At 27.9% G+C, this 17,558-nt stretch overlaps 1 protein-coding gene across 3 annotated transcripts; it reads left to right on the top strand.

Annotated features, from left to right (window-relative positions):
* Positions 1-3,611: 3,611 nt before the first annotated feature.
* Positions 3,612-16,106, top strand: SOS3 (Calcium-binding EF-hand family protein). 3 transcript variants are annotated; one of them, XM_085755107.1, is made up of 9 exons: positions 3,612-3,739; positions 14,281-14,470; positions 14,595-14,677; positions 14,779-14,838; positions 15,031-15,139; positions 15,287-15,339; positions 15,424-15,504; positions 15,601-15,713; positions 15,814-16,106. In XM_085755107.1, exons 2-9 carry the CDS (start codon positions 14,386-14,388, stop codon positions 15,875-15,877), a joined length of 648 nt encoding a protein of 215 aa, XP_085611233.1. In that variant the 5' UTR covers positions 3,612-3,739; positions 14,281-14,385; the 3' UTR covers positions 15,878-16,106. The 3 variants fall into 3 exon arrangements, with proteins under 3 accessions (XP_085611233.1, XP_085611232.1, XP_085611231.1); XM_085755106.1 differs by lacking the exon at positions 3,612-3,739 and adding an exon at positions 13,911-14,049; XM_085755105.1 differs by lacking the exon at positions 3,612-3,739 and adding an exon at positions 13,923-14,049 and having other exon boundaries at positions 14,281-14,497.
* The last annotated feature ends 1,452 nt before the right edge of the window (positions 16,107-17,558 follow it).

Genomic DNA, 17,558 nt, shown 5'->3' with positions numbered 1-17,558 from the left:
CTATCTTATAATATATAAAAATATATAATAAATATATAAATGTATATAATATATACTTATTATCTATATATAATATACGTATGTGTTATGATATGTATTTATTATTTATTTTTAAGAAAATGTATAGTATTCAAATTAATATATATGGTATAATTTATGTAGGGACAATAATGTCATTTACAAAATAAAACTCTTTCTTTCCTTTCACTTTCTTTTCACTTTCACTCAAACCAAACAATCAATAAATCATCTTACTTTCTACTCACTTTCTTCTTATTTTCTTTCCTTAAACAATCTTTCCTTTTACTTTCTGTCCTTTCACTTTCTTTTCGGATCCAAACAAAGCCTAAGTGTTGCAGATGAGTAATGATATTTTGACATCCATTTGATGACAACTTTGTTGACAACCTTGTTTTTCTCGCTTCTTATTGGTCAAAAACAATGGAGAGAGAAAAAGGAAGAGAGAGGATAACAACATCATGTGAGTATGAGAGAGAAAGTTGTTCAAAAGTTGTCAAAAAGTGGTTGTCAAAATATCATTTCTCGTTGCAGATATAAAGATTTTATTTTTATTAGAGTTTAGTGCGAAGACTACTATCAGTCTATTATCCCAGATTGTATACACAAGTGGAAAAAAGAGGAAGAAACGTATATTTCATTTTATACGAAACAAATCGTGAGCTCATCGTTTCATTTGTTTCTTTGATTTTTATGTGTATGAATGTCTGTGTGATGTTTTCTTGACTTTTTATGATAATTTTTAGGTGCAACTTGAGATCTCGCCTATTGTTCAATGCATAAACACCAAACACAGAGAAAAACAAATACTAATCGGAAGACATTTTCTGAAAATGATGGAATCAACAAGTGGATAAGTTATTTTGGCTAACCCTGGGACCGTTTCACCATAGCTTAATCAAAGCCAAGTCAAAACGAAAACAAAAATAATAAGATGCAGTGTATTTTCTTGGTATATAGAGTACTCATTTTGGTCTAAATTATAAGCAATTTTTCTTTTAGGATTAATTGAATAAAAGATATATGTGGTATATGTTATAAACCAAATACATCAATTATTCAATGGATTAAATTGTTAGTTTTTTTTTGCTTATATTCAAAATCACATGAAGTATATCATAACGAGATAATACGATTTATTTAACGTATATTAAGAGGAACTATCTTGATTCCACCCATCTAAAGAGTTTTAGTTGTCACTGTGAGCATAACTCAGTTGACAGGAATAATATATTGTTTTTAACAATATATTGTTATACATCAAACCAAGGTTTGAACTTCGTACGCTACACTAATTCACATTAAAAAAAAACGTTCTCCATCCCATAATAAGTGACCCTTTTGTAAAAAAACATTGTCCAAAAGTAACCAACATATTTCACTTTTTAATGCAATATTAATTACCTTTTCCAATTATAACTTTAATCTTTTTTATGTACGTTAATTATAACTTGGCTTAAATGCACTTTTGTCCCCCTATGTTTTAAATAGTTGCGATTTTGGCCCCCTAAGAAAAAAAATGGATATTTTGGCCCCCTATGTTTTGTTTCTCTTTTGGTTTGCTGAAAAGTCAATAAAAAAATCGAAAAAATCAATTTTTAAATAAAATAAATGAAAAAAATATAAAAAAATTCTGGAAAAATGAAAAATAATAAAAAAATAAAAATTTTCCAGATTTTAAATTTAATAAATGAAAAAAATCCAGAAAATCAATTTTTAAATTAAATAAATGAAAAAAAGAATAATAAAAAAATACAAAATAATGAAAAAATTCGAAAAAAATAATGTCAAATTTTTCAGATTTTTTAAAAAATTCGAAAAAAATACGGAATTTTTTTTAAAAAATCTGGAAAATTTGACATTATTTTTTTCGAATTTTTTCAGAATTTTTTTCGAAATTTTTTTTTCAAATTTTTTCCAGAATTTTCTAATGTTGAAAATTTGACATTCTAAAGGCGCAAGGAAACGAAAAAAGTATACACAAAAACACCAACGAGAATACAACTTGGCCACAAATTTGGTACATATTTCTTCTTTAGGGAAATGAATGTTGTCCATGAATTTTTGTCAAAATTTTTTCGTTTTTTTAATCATTTTTATTAATATTTTTATTTTTCAAGAATTTATTTCATTTTTTTGTAATATTTTTTCGTTTTTTAAATTTTTTTTATTTTTTCATTTTTCCAGAATTTATTTCATTTTTTTGTAATATTTTTTCATTATTTTTTTCGTTTTTTAAAAAATCTGGAAAATTTGACATTATTTTTTTCGAATTTTTTCATTATTTTTTAATTTTTTATTATTCTTTTTTTCATTTATTTAATTTAAAAATTGATTTTCTGGATTTTTTTTCATTTATTAAATTTAAAATCTGGAATTTTTTTATTTTTTTTATTATTTTTCATTTTTCCAGAATTTTTTAATATTTTTTTATTATTTTTCATTTTTCCAGAATTTTTTAATATTTTTTTATTATTTTTTTCATTTATTTTATTTAAAAATTGATTTTTTCGATTTTTTTATTGACTTTTCAGCAAACCAAAAGAGAAACAAAACATAGGGGGCCAAAATATCCATTTTTTTTCTTAGGGGGCCAAAATCGCAACTATTTGAAACATAGGGGGCCAAAAGTGCATTTAAGCCTTATAACTTTAATGAATGTTACTTTCAACACTTTCAATTCAACATATTACACTTTACATTAATGATAACTATGAATGAGCACTTAAAATATATTCCTCAGCACTTAAAAAAATTTCTCTCTTCTTCACTAATATTTTTTTTCTTAATAATATGTGTGAAAATGTAATGCTAGCATCACTTTTTTAACACTCTTTAATACTTATTATTTTATTGGTTTAAATAATTGTGAATTTACACTTTGAAAATTAAATCCACACAAATTAACTGACAACTTGACATACATTAATTACATTCAATAAAAAGTGAGAGTTGTTAACATTTCTTATATTTGAAATAAACAAATACACCATCCGGTCACTAATATAAGCAAAAGTTTGATTTTTAGATTCATTCATTAAATGATGTATGTAGTCTACATACATCATTTAATGAATGAATCTAAATACTCCCTCCGTTCCTTTATAATTGTCACTTTTGCATAAAATTTTTGTTTCTAAATAATTGTCGTTTTCAAAGTTCAAAGTGTCATTAAATGTGACTTTACTTATATTACCCCTATATATTTATTGCAAAGAGAGAAATGTATGAAATGGAGTATTAAATGATTAAGGTTATTATAGGAAAAAGATAAATTGTTGTATCAAAAGTAGTAAAAGTATTTGTAGTCTTGATTTGTGTAAAAAGTCAAAATGTGACAATTAAAAAGGAACAGAAGGAGTATCAAATTTTTGCTTATATTAGTGACCGGAGGTGTAACTCACTTAATATAGGATGGAGTGGTTAGAGTTTTTGTTAATTAATTATGGGGATGTGTGGCAATTAGCCAGCTGGAAGATACATTTAATTAATAATTAATGGAAGAAAAGTTGAAAATGGTGCGCCTCGAAATTTAATTTCCTGTTCAAAATGTGGCAAGCAGCCCGAGGTTAGAGTCTATAACCGTTTAGAATAGACGCTACTTCTCCGGCAACAACACATAGGACCTACGTACGTACGTTATCTCCAATTCCATTTCCTATACGAGAAAGCAAATATCTCCAGAGCTCACCTTTTCTTTGGCACCTGTTATGTTGTACAGGTCAGTATCTCCTTTTCCCCTTTTTCTATTTCTGTTCATGCACTTTCATTACTATATTAAACTATCTTCACCTAATATCGGATCTTGTTATATATGAGTTCTAACTCAATCTATAACTATTGTCATTTAATTGTCTATCTATTATATTAAAACAAACATTTGTTCTTGTCCTTTGTGCATTGTCAAAATTTCAATATCCCTGGACAGAGACAATTCAGTCTGTGTGTGCTGTATCATTCCCTTTTAGGTATTTTGAATTAGATGAAATAAAATGTGCATTTTGTTTCTATAGTTGATTGGAAGTAATAAATTTAGCCATAAATTTTACAATGAGAAATATTAGAAACACTCACTCTCCTATGAAATCCATATTTGATTTTCCTTCTATATGAGTAATGATTTGACAATTCAAATTGTGCTTGCTGCCTGAGAATAGTGTGTAGTTTGTCAGGTTGACAAAGAAAGGGACATCAAGAAGAACAATGATAATTGTATTGTATGACACTTGATAATTTTTGTGACAGCCTTCTTTATTAATCTTTATATTCAGAAAAAAAAAAAAAAACAATAGAGACAGAATTAGAATGACAGAGAGTAAAGATATGATAGAGAATTATCTAAAAATTATCCCAAAATTAGTTATATAAATAACATTTCTCGTCCAAAAATTGTGAAGTGAGCCCCACAGCTTTTTATAATGCTGACTAAACAACAAAGAAAAGAATAGAAAGAAAGAAGCACCCATTTTTGTACTTCCCGCATTTCACGTGAATGAATAAAGTGGCCTGACAAAGACTATTCTGGCAGCCTTCACAGCCGGCGGTTTTTTACTAGCGGAGCCGTCGAGGGAATGGAGAGTGCTGGCTTTGCGTAGGGGTATGAGAGGCAGGGCTCGAAGTAAAGACACATATTTTAAGGGTCTTATCTCAACTAATGTGAGATTCTAAACCCATCATCCAATGTTCGTTGAGCATTTACAACATGATCTAAGTGGTCCGATAGAAACGATCTTAAAAGAACTCTAATTAAAAAACATTAATTCCTTTTACACGTGTGTTAGTTCTTATGTTAGAAACTATGAAGCACCGATATGGACACAAACACCGAACATGATACAGACACTGACACGCCGACATATAAAATGACGAAACCCACGTAAATTTCACTCGATAAAAGAGTAAGTATTAAAAAAAGTGTTTTATAGAGTGTTCTTAAGACTCCTCATCCATAAAATTGTATGTTGATCGTTGCAAAGACACATAAGAAATATAGCAGGTCTTTCTCTGGCCTCTGAGTGCTCGTATTTTAAAGTATTTTGTTTTGATTTTTTATATTTATCAAAGGACGTATCCCTTCTCATATCAATGATGTCAGCCAAAAACTATGAGTGACTTGTCCCTTCACTTCTTGTTTGAGGCCATGTCTCCTATCCTCGAGGAGCAACTTGAATTTCGTATCTTTTTTGTGAATATTAAGGGAGTGACTTCATTTTTATTTCCACTTCCACTCTCAATGTATGAAAACAGAATACTACCATAATTACTTAACTACCCATACCTAATTTTCTTCCAAACTTTTTTCTTTTTAACTTTAGGGTTATTTTTGTCATATCCACTATCAAAACTCACTTTACTAAAACTCACTTTCTCACCTTTCTTTATTTAATGATAAACTTTTCTCCCTCATCTTTCTTTATTTATAATAATAATCTTTTCTCTCTCATCTTTATTTATTTAATAATAAACTTTTTTCTCACCTTTATTTTTTAATAATAAACTTTTCTCTCTCAATCTCAATCTCCTCTCTTATCGCCAACACACGTTGGCTCAGTTGGTAAGGAACGGGCAACTTCCCCTCAGAAGGTTGTGTGTTCGATTTTCGCTGCCGATGTGAGGACGGTGTTGGTGGGTGATCTGTAAGTACCTCTGTAAGTGCCCTTTGGGCCCGGAGGCCTGCCCTGACCCTGGTGGTGACCGGAGCCGAATCCACCTAAACTTTTTTGTAACAAAAAAAAAATCTCCTCTCTTATCTTTTTCTTACCAACTTTTTACATTTTTCATTTTCTCTCTTCATTTTCAACTCCATTTTGTCTACTAATTTTCAATTTGGTTTTACTAACAATTTTTTTTTAGAGGAAACTAACAAGTGTTGTTTGTTGTTATAGCAAAATATGATTTTGTATTTTACGATACACTATTATATAATACGTTGATTATGTTTTTTCACGGAACGCATATTAATATTTTCACACTCAAACATATTAGTAAATAAAATCTATGATTATTTTTTTTATTAGCTTTTTTCATATCGTCAATACTAAAGCAAGAACAATATTATAATATACTATGATTAATCATACTTCACTTTTTTCTGTATTTTTTTTAAAATGTATCACTAAAAAACCTGTTGGAGTGTACAGTTGTAACACGAAACTCATTTTAGTAACTACAATGAGTGATCAGTTTTAATTAGTATTTTTTAATATATCTAATTAAACACCGCGATTGCCTAAGTTTTATTAATATATTAATAAAATATATGTGGGTGTATGAACTATATATTAATATATTCTTATTTCTGAAATTTTTATGGAAACTATATACTGATAAAATACAAATGAGTATATGAACTATATATTAACAAAAATATATCTCACTATATGTTTTTTTACGGGAATATGTTATTATACATTTATTTATGAAATGTATTTTCATTTATTAGCTTTTTTAATATCGTCAATACTAAAACAAGAACAATATTATAATATACTACTAGTTTAGAGACCCAGCGTTGCCCGGGTTAGATATTAAATAGTAATATATAAATGATAAGATGAATGTCCAATGCAAGAATAAAAAGTGTAACAAGATCAATAATGAATTAGTCCAAGTGGTAAGAGTTTTGGGTCCCTTTAAACATGTGGTCATGGGTTTGTTTCGTGGCTCATGCGTATGAGAGAAAAAAATCGATTGAAAGAGAATAAAATTGGTGTTTGACAAACCTGAAAAAGGAAAAATGTTAGATGAAAAGAAGGTTTGGGGTTTCTGCTTGTGCTTAAAATATGTAAATATACGTGATTAACAAAAATTTATTTATTTATAATTAACATTTGCATTAGAATATGCTGCTAAAAGATAGCATAATAACTAATCGAACCTTTTTTTTATCAAAAATAAAAACTAATCGAACCCTTTTTTTCCTCAAACATAAAAACTAATTGAATGATACAGTGCTAAAAGATTAGTAATAACTAATTGAAGTTTCTTTTCCTAAAAACAAATAAACAAATTGAAGTCTTTTAATCATAAAATAAGATCATACATGTAAACTTTGTTGAAAGTATTATGTGTAGTTTGTTGAGATATTTCTGCTACTTAAATTATTAGAAATTCAAAAAAAAAAATTAAAGAAAATATTGAGTGGATAAGATCAAAATGTTGTTGAGATATTTATGTTAAATAAAATATTGGTTTTTAAAAATAGAAAAATAATAGAAATATTAAGAATGAATGTGGAAGTGACATGTGACATAAAAAAACCTTACTTTATATATATACTACTGATTGATTATTGATTGATTGATTGATGTGTAGTTTGTTGAGATATTTCTGCTACATAAAATATTAGAAATTCAATAAAAAATAAAAAAAATACTGAGTGCGTAAGATCAAAAGTTTGTTGAGATATTTATGTTAAATACAATATTGGTTTTTAAAAATAGAAAAAAATAATAAAAATATTGAGAATGAATGTGGAAGTGGCATGAGGCATAAAAAACCTTACTTTATATATATACTATTGATTGATTGATTAATTGATGTGTAGTTTGTTGAGATATTTCTCCTACATAAAATATTAGAAATTCAATAAAAATTTAAAGAAAATACTGAGTGCATAAAATCAAAAGTTTGTTGAGATATTTATATTAAATAAAATATTGGTAAAATCAAAAGTTTGTTGAGATATTTATATTAAATAAAATATTGGTTTTTAATAATAGAAAAAATAATAAAAATATTGAGAATGAAAGTGGAAGTGACACGTGGCATAAAAAACCTTACTTTATATATATACTAGTTTAGCGACCCGGCGTTGCCCGGGTTAGATATTAAATAAGTTTTATAAGTTTGTGTGCACGAATACACGTGTCAGTATATTAGATTGAATTTATTTAAATTTACAATTATAATAATATCATAAAAATAAATATAAATATTTCAAAAAAAATTAAAAATAAATATAAATGATGAGATGAATGTCCAATGCAAGAATAAAAAGTGTAACAAAATCAATAATGAATTAGTCCAAGTGGTAATAGTTTTGGGTCCCTTTAAACATGAACTATTACTTTCCCACCCTATTGCCTTCTCTCGCGCCCTGTAAAATTTCTAAAAATGCCCTTGTGCATTCCGGATTTTAAAATTCGGATTCATGTTTACTATTTTGGATTTTATAATCCGGAAAATTCTAATGTATAATCAGCCATCAGACTCTCTCACATTTCAACAGTTTTGAGTTTTCCTTTTAAAAACAACAAAAAACTAAGTAAAAAATGCTAAAAACCTGTCAAATAAAATCATAAAAATATAAAAATAGGACCAAAAAATTCTAAAGATCAAATAAAACTAATGGAAATTTTTTCGGATTTTTCTGAGAATTTTAAAAATTAATAAAAATGAAAAATGGGTCTAAACGATGGAATTTTGGATTTTGAGGGGCGGAGTCTCGTAAGAAGTACCTTCTATGGGAGTCATGGTCCTTGAATTTTTTCTGATTTTCTGGGGATGTTTCGGAGCAATCCGATCAAGTAGCCCGAAAACCCGATTTTTGTTAAATAAAATATTGGTTTTTAAAAATAGAAAAAATAATAAAAATATTGAGAATGAATGTGGAAGTGACATGTGGCATAAAAAACCTTACTTTATATAAATACTATTGATTGATTGATTGATGTGTAGTTTGTTGAGATAAAAAATACTGAGTGCATAAGATCAAAAGTTTGTTGAGATATTTATGTTAAATAAAATAGAAAAAAGAATAAAAATATTGAGAATGAATGTGGAAGTGACATGTGGCATTAAAAACCTTACTTTATATATATACTATTGATAGATTGATTGATTGATGTGTAGTTTGTTGAGATAAAAAATACTGAGTGCATAAGATCAAAAGTTTGTTGAGATATTTATGTTAAATAAAATAGAAAAAATAATAAAATTATTGAGAATGAATGTGGAAGTGACATGTGGCATAAAAAACCTTACTTATATATATATATATATATATATATATATATATATATATATATATATATTATTGATTGATTGATTGATTGATGTGTAGTTTGTTGAGATAAAAAATACTGAGTGCATAAGATCAAAAGTTTGTTGAGATATTTATGTTAAATAAAATAGAAAAAAGAATAAAAATATCGAGAATGAATGTGGAAGTGACATGTGGCATAAAAAACCTTACTTTATATATATACTATTGATTGATTGATTGATTGATGTGTAGTTTGTTGAGATAAAAAATACTGAGTGCATAAGATCAAAAGTTTGTTGAGATATTTATGTTAAATAAAATAGAAAAAATAATAAAAATATTGAGAATGAATGTGGAAGTGACATGTGGCATAAAAAACCTTACTTTATATATATACTATTGATTGATTGATTGATTGATGTGTAGTTTGTTGAGATAAAAAATACTGAGTGCATAAGATCAAAAGTTTGTTGAGATATTTATGTTAAATAAAATAGAAAAAATAATAAAAATATTGAGAATGAATTTGGAAGTGACATGTGGCATAAAAAACCTTACTTTATATAAATACTATTGATATTATTGATACTGTTGATTGATTGATTGATGTGTAGTTTCTTAAGATATTTCTGTTACATAAAATATTAGAAATTCAATAAAAATAAAAATAAATACTGAGTGCATAAGATCAAAAGTTTGTTGAGATATTGATGTTAAATAAAATAATGGTTTTTTTTTTTACAAAAAATAAAATATTGGTTTTTAAAAATAGAAAAAATAATAAAAATATTGAGAATGAATGTGGGAGTGACACGTGGCATAACAAACCTTACTTTATATATATACTATTGATTGATTGATTGATTTAGAAATAAGGACCTGAAATAATAGTATAGGTGTTATCATAAAATGATAGTATAGGTGATTAATAATATTAAAACGCTACTGGTGAAATAATAATATTTTAGGACCTGAAATATTATTATTAAAATCAAAACGCTACTTATTAATAATATTGAAACGAAAAGGACCTGAAAAAATAGTATATGTGATAATAGTATAGGTGTTAGTTCAAGGACGTGAAACAGAAACAATAGTATAGGTGTTAGTTCAAGCACCTGAAACTCGTAGGTGTTTGTAATGGATGCCAACAACAATAGTTCAAGGACCAGGAAAAAACAATCAGTAAACTCACCCGTAGGTGTTAGTTCCCTCTTATATTATATACAAAAATAAAATTCTAAGCATAAGTAAAAGTAAAAGAAACAATAGTATAGGTGTTTGTCAAACCTGAAGAAAGAAAAAGCTTAGATCAAAAGAAGGTTTGAGTTTCAGTTTCTGCTCAAAATATGTGATTAAAAAATTTTCCTTTATTTATAGTTAAAAAAAAAGCAAACAAAACAAACTGAAGTCTTTTTTTCCTCAATGAAAAAAACTAATTGAATAATATGGTGCTAAAAGAGATAGTAACTAATTGAAACTTCTTTTCCTAAAAAAAAGAAATATTTAATGGATAGCATTGAAAGTATTATATATAGTTTGTTGAGACATTTTGTCTACATAAAATATTAGGAATTAAATATAAGATTAAATAAAAATATTTCAGGTCTTGAAATATTATTATTAAAATCAAAACACTACTGATTAATAATATTAAAACGAAAAGGACCTGAAAAAATAGTATAAGTGATAATAGTATAGGTGATTAATAATATTAAAACGCTACTGTTGAAACGAAAAGGAAAAAAAAAATAGTATAGGTGTTAGTTCAAGGACTTGAAACAGAAACAATAGTATAAGTGTTAGTTCAAGGACCTGAAACTCGTAGGTGTTTGTAATGGATGCCAGCAACAATTGTTCAAGGACCTGAAAGAAAAAAAAACAATTGGTAAACTCACTCGTAGGTGTTAGTTCCCTCTCATATTATATATAAAAATAAAAATCTAAGCATAAGTAAAAGAAACAATAGTATAGGTGTTTGTCAAACCTGAAGAAAGAAAAATCTTAGATCAAAAGAAGGTTTGAGTTTCAGTTTCTGCTCAAGATATGTGTTTACGTGATTAAAAAATTCTCCTTTATTTATAGTTAAAAAAAAAAATCGAAACCTTTTTTTCCTCAATGAAAAAAACTAATAGAAACTTCTTTTCCTAAAAAAAAAAAAGAAAAAAAAATAAAGGAAGATTTAATGGATAGTATTGAAAGTATTATATATAGTTTGTTGAGATATTTTGGCTACATAAAACATTATGAAGTAAATATAAAATTAAATAAAAAATTTAGTGGATAAGATCAAAAGTTTGCTAAGATTTTTACGTCATATAAAATATAGAAAAAATATAAAAATATTAAGAATAAACGTGGAAGCGACACGTGACATAAAAAACCTTACTTTATATATATACTATTGATGATTAATCATACTTCAATTTTTTCCGTTGTTTTCTTTTTTTGAAAATGTATCACTAAAAAAATCATTGGAGTGTACAATTGTAACACGGGACCCATTTTAGTAACTACAACGAGTGATCGGTTTTAATTAGTATTTTTTTAATATCTCTATTTAAACACCGCGACTGCCTAAGTTTTATTAATATATTCAAAAAATATATGTGGGTGTATGAACTATATATTAATAAAAATATATATGTGAGTATATGTTTGTTTTACGGGAATATATTAGTATATTCTTATTTCTGAAATCTAATGGGAACTATATATTGATAAATATTTATGAGTGTATGTACTATATATTAATAAAAATATATCTCACTATATGTTTTTATACGGGAATATGTTAGTATATGCTTATTTGTGAAATGTATTTTCATTTTTTTTAATATCGTCAATACTAAAACAAACAAAAAAATTATAATATACTATGATTAATCATAATTCAATTTTTTTCGTTGTTTTCTTTTTTTGAAAATGTATCACTAAAAAAATGATTGGAGTGTACAATTGTAACACGGGATCCATTTTAGTAACTACAACGAGTGACCGGTTTTAATTAGTATTTTTTACGGGAATATGTTAGCATATGTTTATTTATGAAATATATTTTACGATAACAATATTATATAATACATTAATTATGATTTTTCACGGGATGCTTATTAGTATTTTTCACACTAAAACATATTAGTAAATAAAAACTATGATTATTTTTATTTATTAACTTTTTTAATATCGTCAATACTAAAATTTAATATATATTTGTTCATATTAAATTTTAATTATTTTATAATTTTTCATTACTACCGATCAATATATACATTATTATGCTTTAAATACTTTACATATTTTCACCATAGACATAAAAAAAATCACTATACCAAACGCAGCCGAGACACAATACGCGGCCGCGCTACCCGTGCTGTAGCACGGGTATCTCGACTAGTTATTTAGTATAATCCGTCATCTCTTACCTCTTTTTCTTCTTTTCTGCCAACCAAATATGGTCAAAGTAGGATGAGGTAGGGATAATGACTAATGAGGATGACTACCCATGTACTCTAACGGCTCTAAAGGCTAAATGAACCTCTCCTACTTGTACTTGATTAGAAAAGCCTGATTATTAATTAAGGCTGTGTTATTTATAACAAGTGGGGGAGGCCCATAATCTGTTCACCTAATTAAGTTTTCTCAGACTGTGTTATTAAGGCTCCATCTCTTGCGTGAATCATGCACATGACAACCTTTCTTTTGACGGATTTTCCTTTAATATATAATGGTTTTTATTTCATGTGCTAATTTGCACATATTAAAAAGTTTAAAATAGTAAATTTGCACATGATAGAAAAACTTATAATAGAGTCGTCAAAAGTTGTGTGAAATCCGTAAGTTATAGTTCAATTGGTAATTGTCGATATTATTAAATCGGACACCAAAAGTTCTAACATAGAACATCATAGTTATACATCTGTCAAAAAAAAAAAACATCATAGTTATACGTCAACTTTAGATAATGTGTATCACTTCACTTCATCTACAAATCAAACAAAAAAGAACGTGGCCAAACTACAAAATAACGTGGCCAAATTATACGAGGCTGTAATGAATGGTGTCTTTAGACCATGGAGTAGGATCTCCTTTCTTGTTTTAGTAAAATTTAGTAAAATAAAACAAATTTCGTTGTTTTTATATATGTCTCCTGCATAAGAGTGATACTTGACATTTTATACTATTTATCGTGTCCTTTTTTTTTATTTATTTTGAAAATGAACATAGCAACAATTTTGAGCAATCAAACAAATTTAGCCGACTCCATTTAAAGACTCGGACAGAGACGTGTTTTTTGGATTATATTTATAGTGTGACAAATGTTAACTTGTGCCTCAAGGACATATGTTAAGGAATTTAAAATAGAAATAATTGTCTTAAAAGTTGTGCATTTAACTTTATTCAACCTTTTAAAGTCAAAGTTTTGTTCTTTTCTATAAAAAACTTCTAGTTTTGGATTCCTTAACTTGTGCCCTTAGGGCACTAGATAACAAGACCCTTATAGTGTTATTAGCCGACTTCATCACACCGTAATTTCGTTAAATTCATCATCAATCAAAACATGCACGGGTAATTTTTTTAAGAAATAGATGTGACCCTTGCATCATGGATTGGTGCCTCCTATTAATCAATCAATATATCAGATATCAAGTTTAAAGAAAATATTGTATCATGGTTGAGTCATCAAAGTTGTTTTGCCTCGTGTTTTTTTCTCTGTTATTTTCTTCAAAATAAAATAAACCGGGAGAAGAAACCAGTATTTTAATTTCTTTCTTGATTTGCTTTGACTTTTTCTGCAAACTAAATATTATTATTAAGGTATGACTTGTGAGCTGTATGGTATTGGTCAGTAGGGATAAGCATGTCAATTCAATTCCATATAATATAAGAAACTCTACTTACCTTTGGCAAACGTGTATTTAAGGCCTAATGTTGCTTTCACATGTTCATATAAATAATAACCGAATGCCGGTGAAGTTTGGTACTCCTGAATTTGTATACAGTTGTAGCTATTTACAACCAAGTTGGTGCACTCGTCTTGTATTGTAAGCATTTTGATATCATTACTAAATTATTTTTGTTATATGAAACTTGACAAAGAAATGAATCATTAATATATATGTGTATGTTTTTTTGTTATGATCAAGTTGTAGTGTCCTCTTTGATTTAATGATGTGTGACTGATTTGTTTATTAATACTACTATTGTACCTTTTGCCCCTCCTCAAATGATGACAAGTTAATTGATTTTGATTGGAATTTTTACAATATTTGCAGATATACAAATGCAACTTCTGGTCCAATAGCTTCCCTGGAATGAATGAATATATATTGTTAATTTGTAGAGAAAACTGTATGAGAATTTTGTGGTAACTCAATATAATGGGCTGCTTTTGTTCAACTTCAAAGAATGTTAAAACACCACCAGGCTATGAGGATCCCACAGTTCTTGCTTCTGAAACACCTTGTGAGTATCCATCTTCATCATTAACCGGTAATTCTGTTCCACCTAATAAATAGATTTATGAAATGTTAAAAAGCTTTAAAGTTGATTAAAACAAAATTTTCTATCTTTCTTTTTGTTTTCACAGTTACTGTGAGTGAAGTAGAGGCGTTATATGAACTCTTTTTGAAGTTAAGCAATTCAATTATTGAAGATGGTCTTATTCACAAGGTTAGTTAAGTATTTTCTTTTAAAGTTTTTTTAATTAGTTTAGATAAAATGTCCTTAATTCAGGTGCCTAATCTCTTCTACAAAAATATTATTACTTCTAGGAAGAATTCCAGCTAGCACTCTTCAGGAATGAAAATGAGAAAAATCTGTTTGCAGACAGGGTATGTATAACTCATCCATACTTTATGGTCTAAACTTGTTTGATCTTCTTGTTCTAGCTCTAGGATCTTTTGATAGGCTTATAACTTGTTATAGCATATTTTGTCATTAACAGTCATATAATTTCTTTTTACATGTCTAGCACCTGCATTATTTCATTCTAATGCCTTTTCACAATTGTTTCTCCTCTATAGATTTTTGACTTATTTGATGTTAAGCGCAACGGCGTTATTGAGTTTGGTGAATTTGTTCGATCTCTTGGTGTTTTTCATCCAAATGCGGCTTTAGAAGACAAAATTGCATGTAAGATAAGATTCATTCTCAAGTTAACATAAATCATTTATATTAACGTCTTTTGTCCTTTCCCTAAGTTTTTGGAGTTTCCTATATTAAGCAAGAGTTATAATATGTTCTGGTTATTTATTGAATTGGGAATAATGATATTTGCAGTTGCTTTTAGGTTGTATGATCTGAGGCAAACGGGGTACATTGAAAGAGAAGAGGTAACATTTTTTACTAGCTATATTAATATTAAACTTTAGGTCTTTAATCTTATGTTAGAACTTGGAATCATGGTTTATTTGCAGTTAAAGGAAATGGTATTGGCACTTCTACATGAATCAGATCTTGTGCTTTCAGATGATATGATAGAGGCTATTGTGGATAAGGTTCATTGCATTTTACCTTGCCATTACGATTGTTACATTTAAAAGCTTACTGAAATTAGTGTTTCTTATTATAAGTTGTGTTCTTTGTTGTTCAAGACTTTTAAAGATGCTGATACAAAAGATGATGGAAGGATTGATCAAGATGAGTGGAAAGCTTTTGTCTCTCAACATCCATCTTTGATAAAGAACATGACCCTTCCATATCTAAAGTAAGTGTAACCTCTTAATGAAAATCCATTTTTTTTATTGACTGGAATTTACAAAAACATATAAATTTCTTTTTAAATATGCCTCCTCCACATTTTGTAGGGATATTACCTTAGCATTTCCCAGTTTTATTGCAAGAACAGAAGTTGAAGACTCAGAGGGTTGACTAATTAGGGAGGAGCCAATAGTGACTACACTTTAATCACTCGAATCTATGTATTTATGTATATATATATATATATATAGGAGAGACGTTATCAAAGAGAAGGGGACCATGTAATGTAAAACTTGGCCATCTTTCAACTTAAGAGTTTAGATATAAGAGATTAATTTTGCTAGTAAGATATTGACCTTGTTCCAATAACAATAAGTAAGACTATTGTCTATTGTGTGGATGTTTGAATTTGCAGCACCAAAATTTTGAAATACCATATGGTTATTATTATTGCAAAAGACATTCTTTTAAAAAAAAGGTAAAAGACTATTTCTAGTGCTTCCTCACGACATACACCCTCCGGTCACAAATATAAGCAAAAGTCATATGTTTTAGATTCATTCAATAAATGATGTATGTGGTCTTTATTGTAGACAACATACACCATTTATTGAATGAATCTAAAATATGAATTTTTGCTTATATTTGTGACCGGAGGGTGTACAAATCTTCAAGGGAAAATGACTAATTGAGTGATTGAGGTGCAGCAAAAAAGGAGATGGGAAAAAAGAAAAAAGTAGGAAACTCTGATTTGTCATGTGATGAAATAGAAAAAGGAGGTAATGAAAGAAAAATTACAAAAAGATATGGTTGATAATTCAGAACTCCAGATTCTATAGCTGTCTTCATTAAAGAAAAGATCGGCATAATCAATTTTGTAGCAGTAAAAATGGGTCATGTAAATAAAGCTACTTGGATTTAAAGGGTTAATGGTGACCAGGGATTTGACATCTTTATACGAAATCATTAGTTTTTTAGAGGGGAATTAGTCACTTTAGTCCCTGAATGGGGAACGATTCGTCAATTTAGTCCCTGATGCAGATAATATGCAAAACAGTCCCTGCATGGTCAATTTCAGGGACTAAAGTGACTAACGAAGTCTACATTCAGGGACTAAATTGACTAACGGAGTCTGCATTCAAGGACTAAATTGACTAACAAAGTCTACATTCAGGGACTATTTTGCAATTTATCTGCATTCAGGGACTAAATTGACGAATTGTTCCCCATTCAGGGACTAAAGTGACTAATTCCCCGTTTTTTAGATGACAATATAAGATCTTTTGATTGATTTATTTCCATTTTTATGTATTATTAGTCAACATAGTTTATGAAAAAAAATAGGGTCATGTTAACTTGTGCCCTAAGGGCACAAGTTAAGAAGCCTAAAGAGGAAATTAAAAATAAATTTTATATTAAAAGGATAACTTTTGCAACTTTTAAGATATTGAATGCACAAGTTTCAAGAAAAACTTTATACATTTGCCTTCTTAACTTATGCATCAAGGGCACAAGTTAACATTTTTCAAAAAAATAACTTATGGATATATAATTTTTGTTGGTGAAAATTAAAAATTAACATAAAAGGGAAGACAATTTTCAATTGACAATGGAGATGAACAGTAACCGCCAAACCCATTTCACAATCAAAATCAAATCTTGAAGAAAATCAAAGCTTCAGTTGTAGTTTTCGATCGTGGCTCAAACTTATCATAAAGGAGACAAGATCTAGCGACGTGGATCTGTTGAACACTTCAGAGTTTGCTCCAATTTTGCACAAGTATTTTTCGTTACGGTGATCGTATTCTTGTTCATTTCCGAGTTGGGTTTGTCGTTTGCGTTTTGTGTGGCT

Source organism: Medicago sativa, chromosome 3, assembly GCF_051527215.1.
Source record: "Medicago sativa cultivar Bolivia chromosome 3, Bolivia_mono, whole genome shotgun sequence".
NCBI classification, from domain to species: domain Eukaryota; kingdom Viridiplantae; phylum Streptophyta; class Magnoliopsida; order Fabales; family Fabaceae; genus Medicago; species Medicago sativa.
This window is presented reverse-complemented; position numbering and strand designations above follow the sequence as displayed.

Coding starts and splice junctions, on each gene's coding strand:
- SOS3 (XM_085755105.1), top strand. CDS start 14,386: ATGGGCTGCTTTTGTTCAACTTCAAAGAATGTTAAAACACCACCAGGC. Junction 14,498..14,594: donor TCCATCTTCATCATTAACCG/GTAATTCTGTTC, acceptor TTGTTTTCACAG/TTACTGTGAGTGAAGTAGAG. Junction 14,678..14,778: donor AAGATGGTCTTATTCACAAG/GTTAGTTAAGTA, acceptor TATTACTTCTAG/GAAGAATTCCAGCTAGCACT.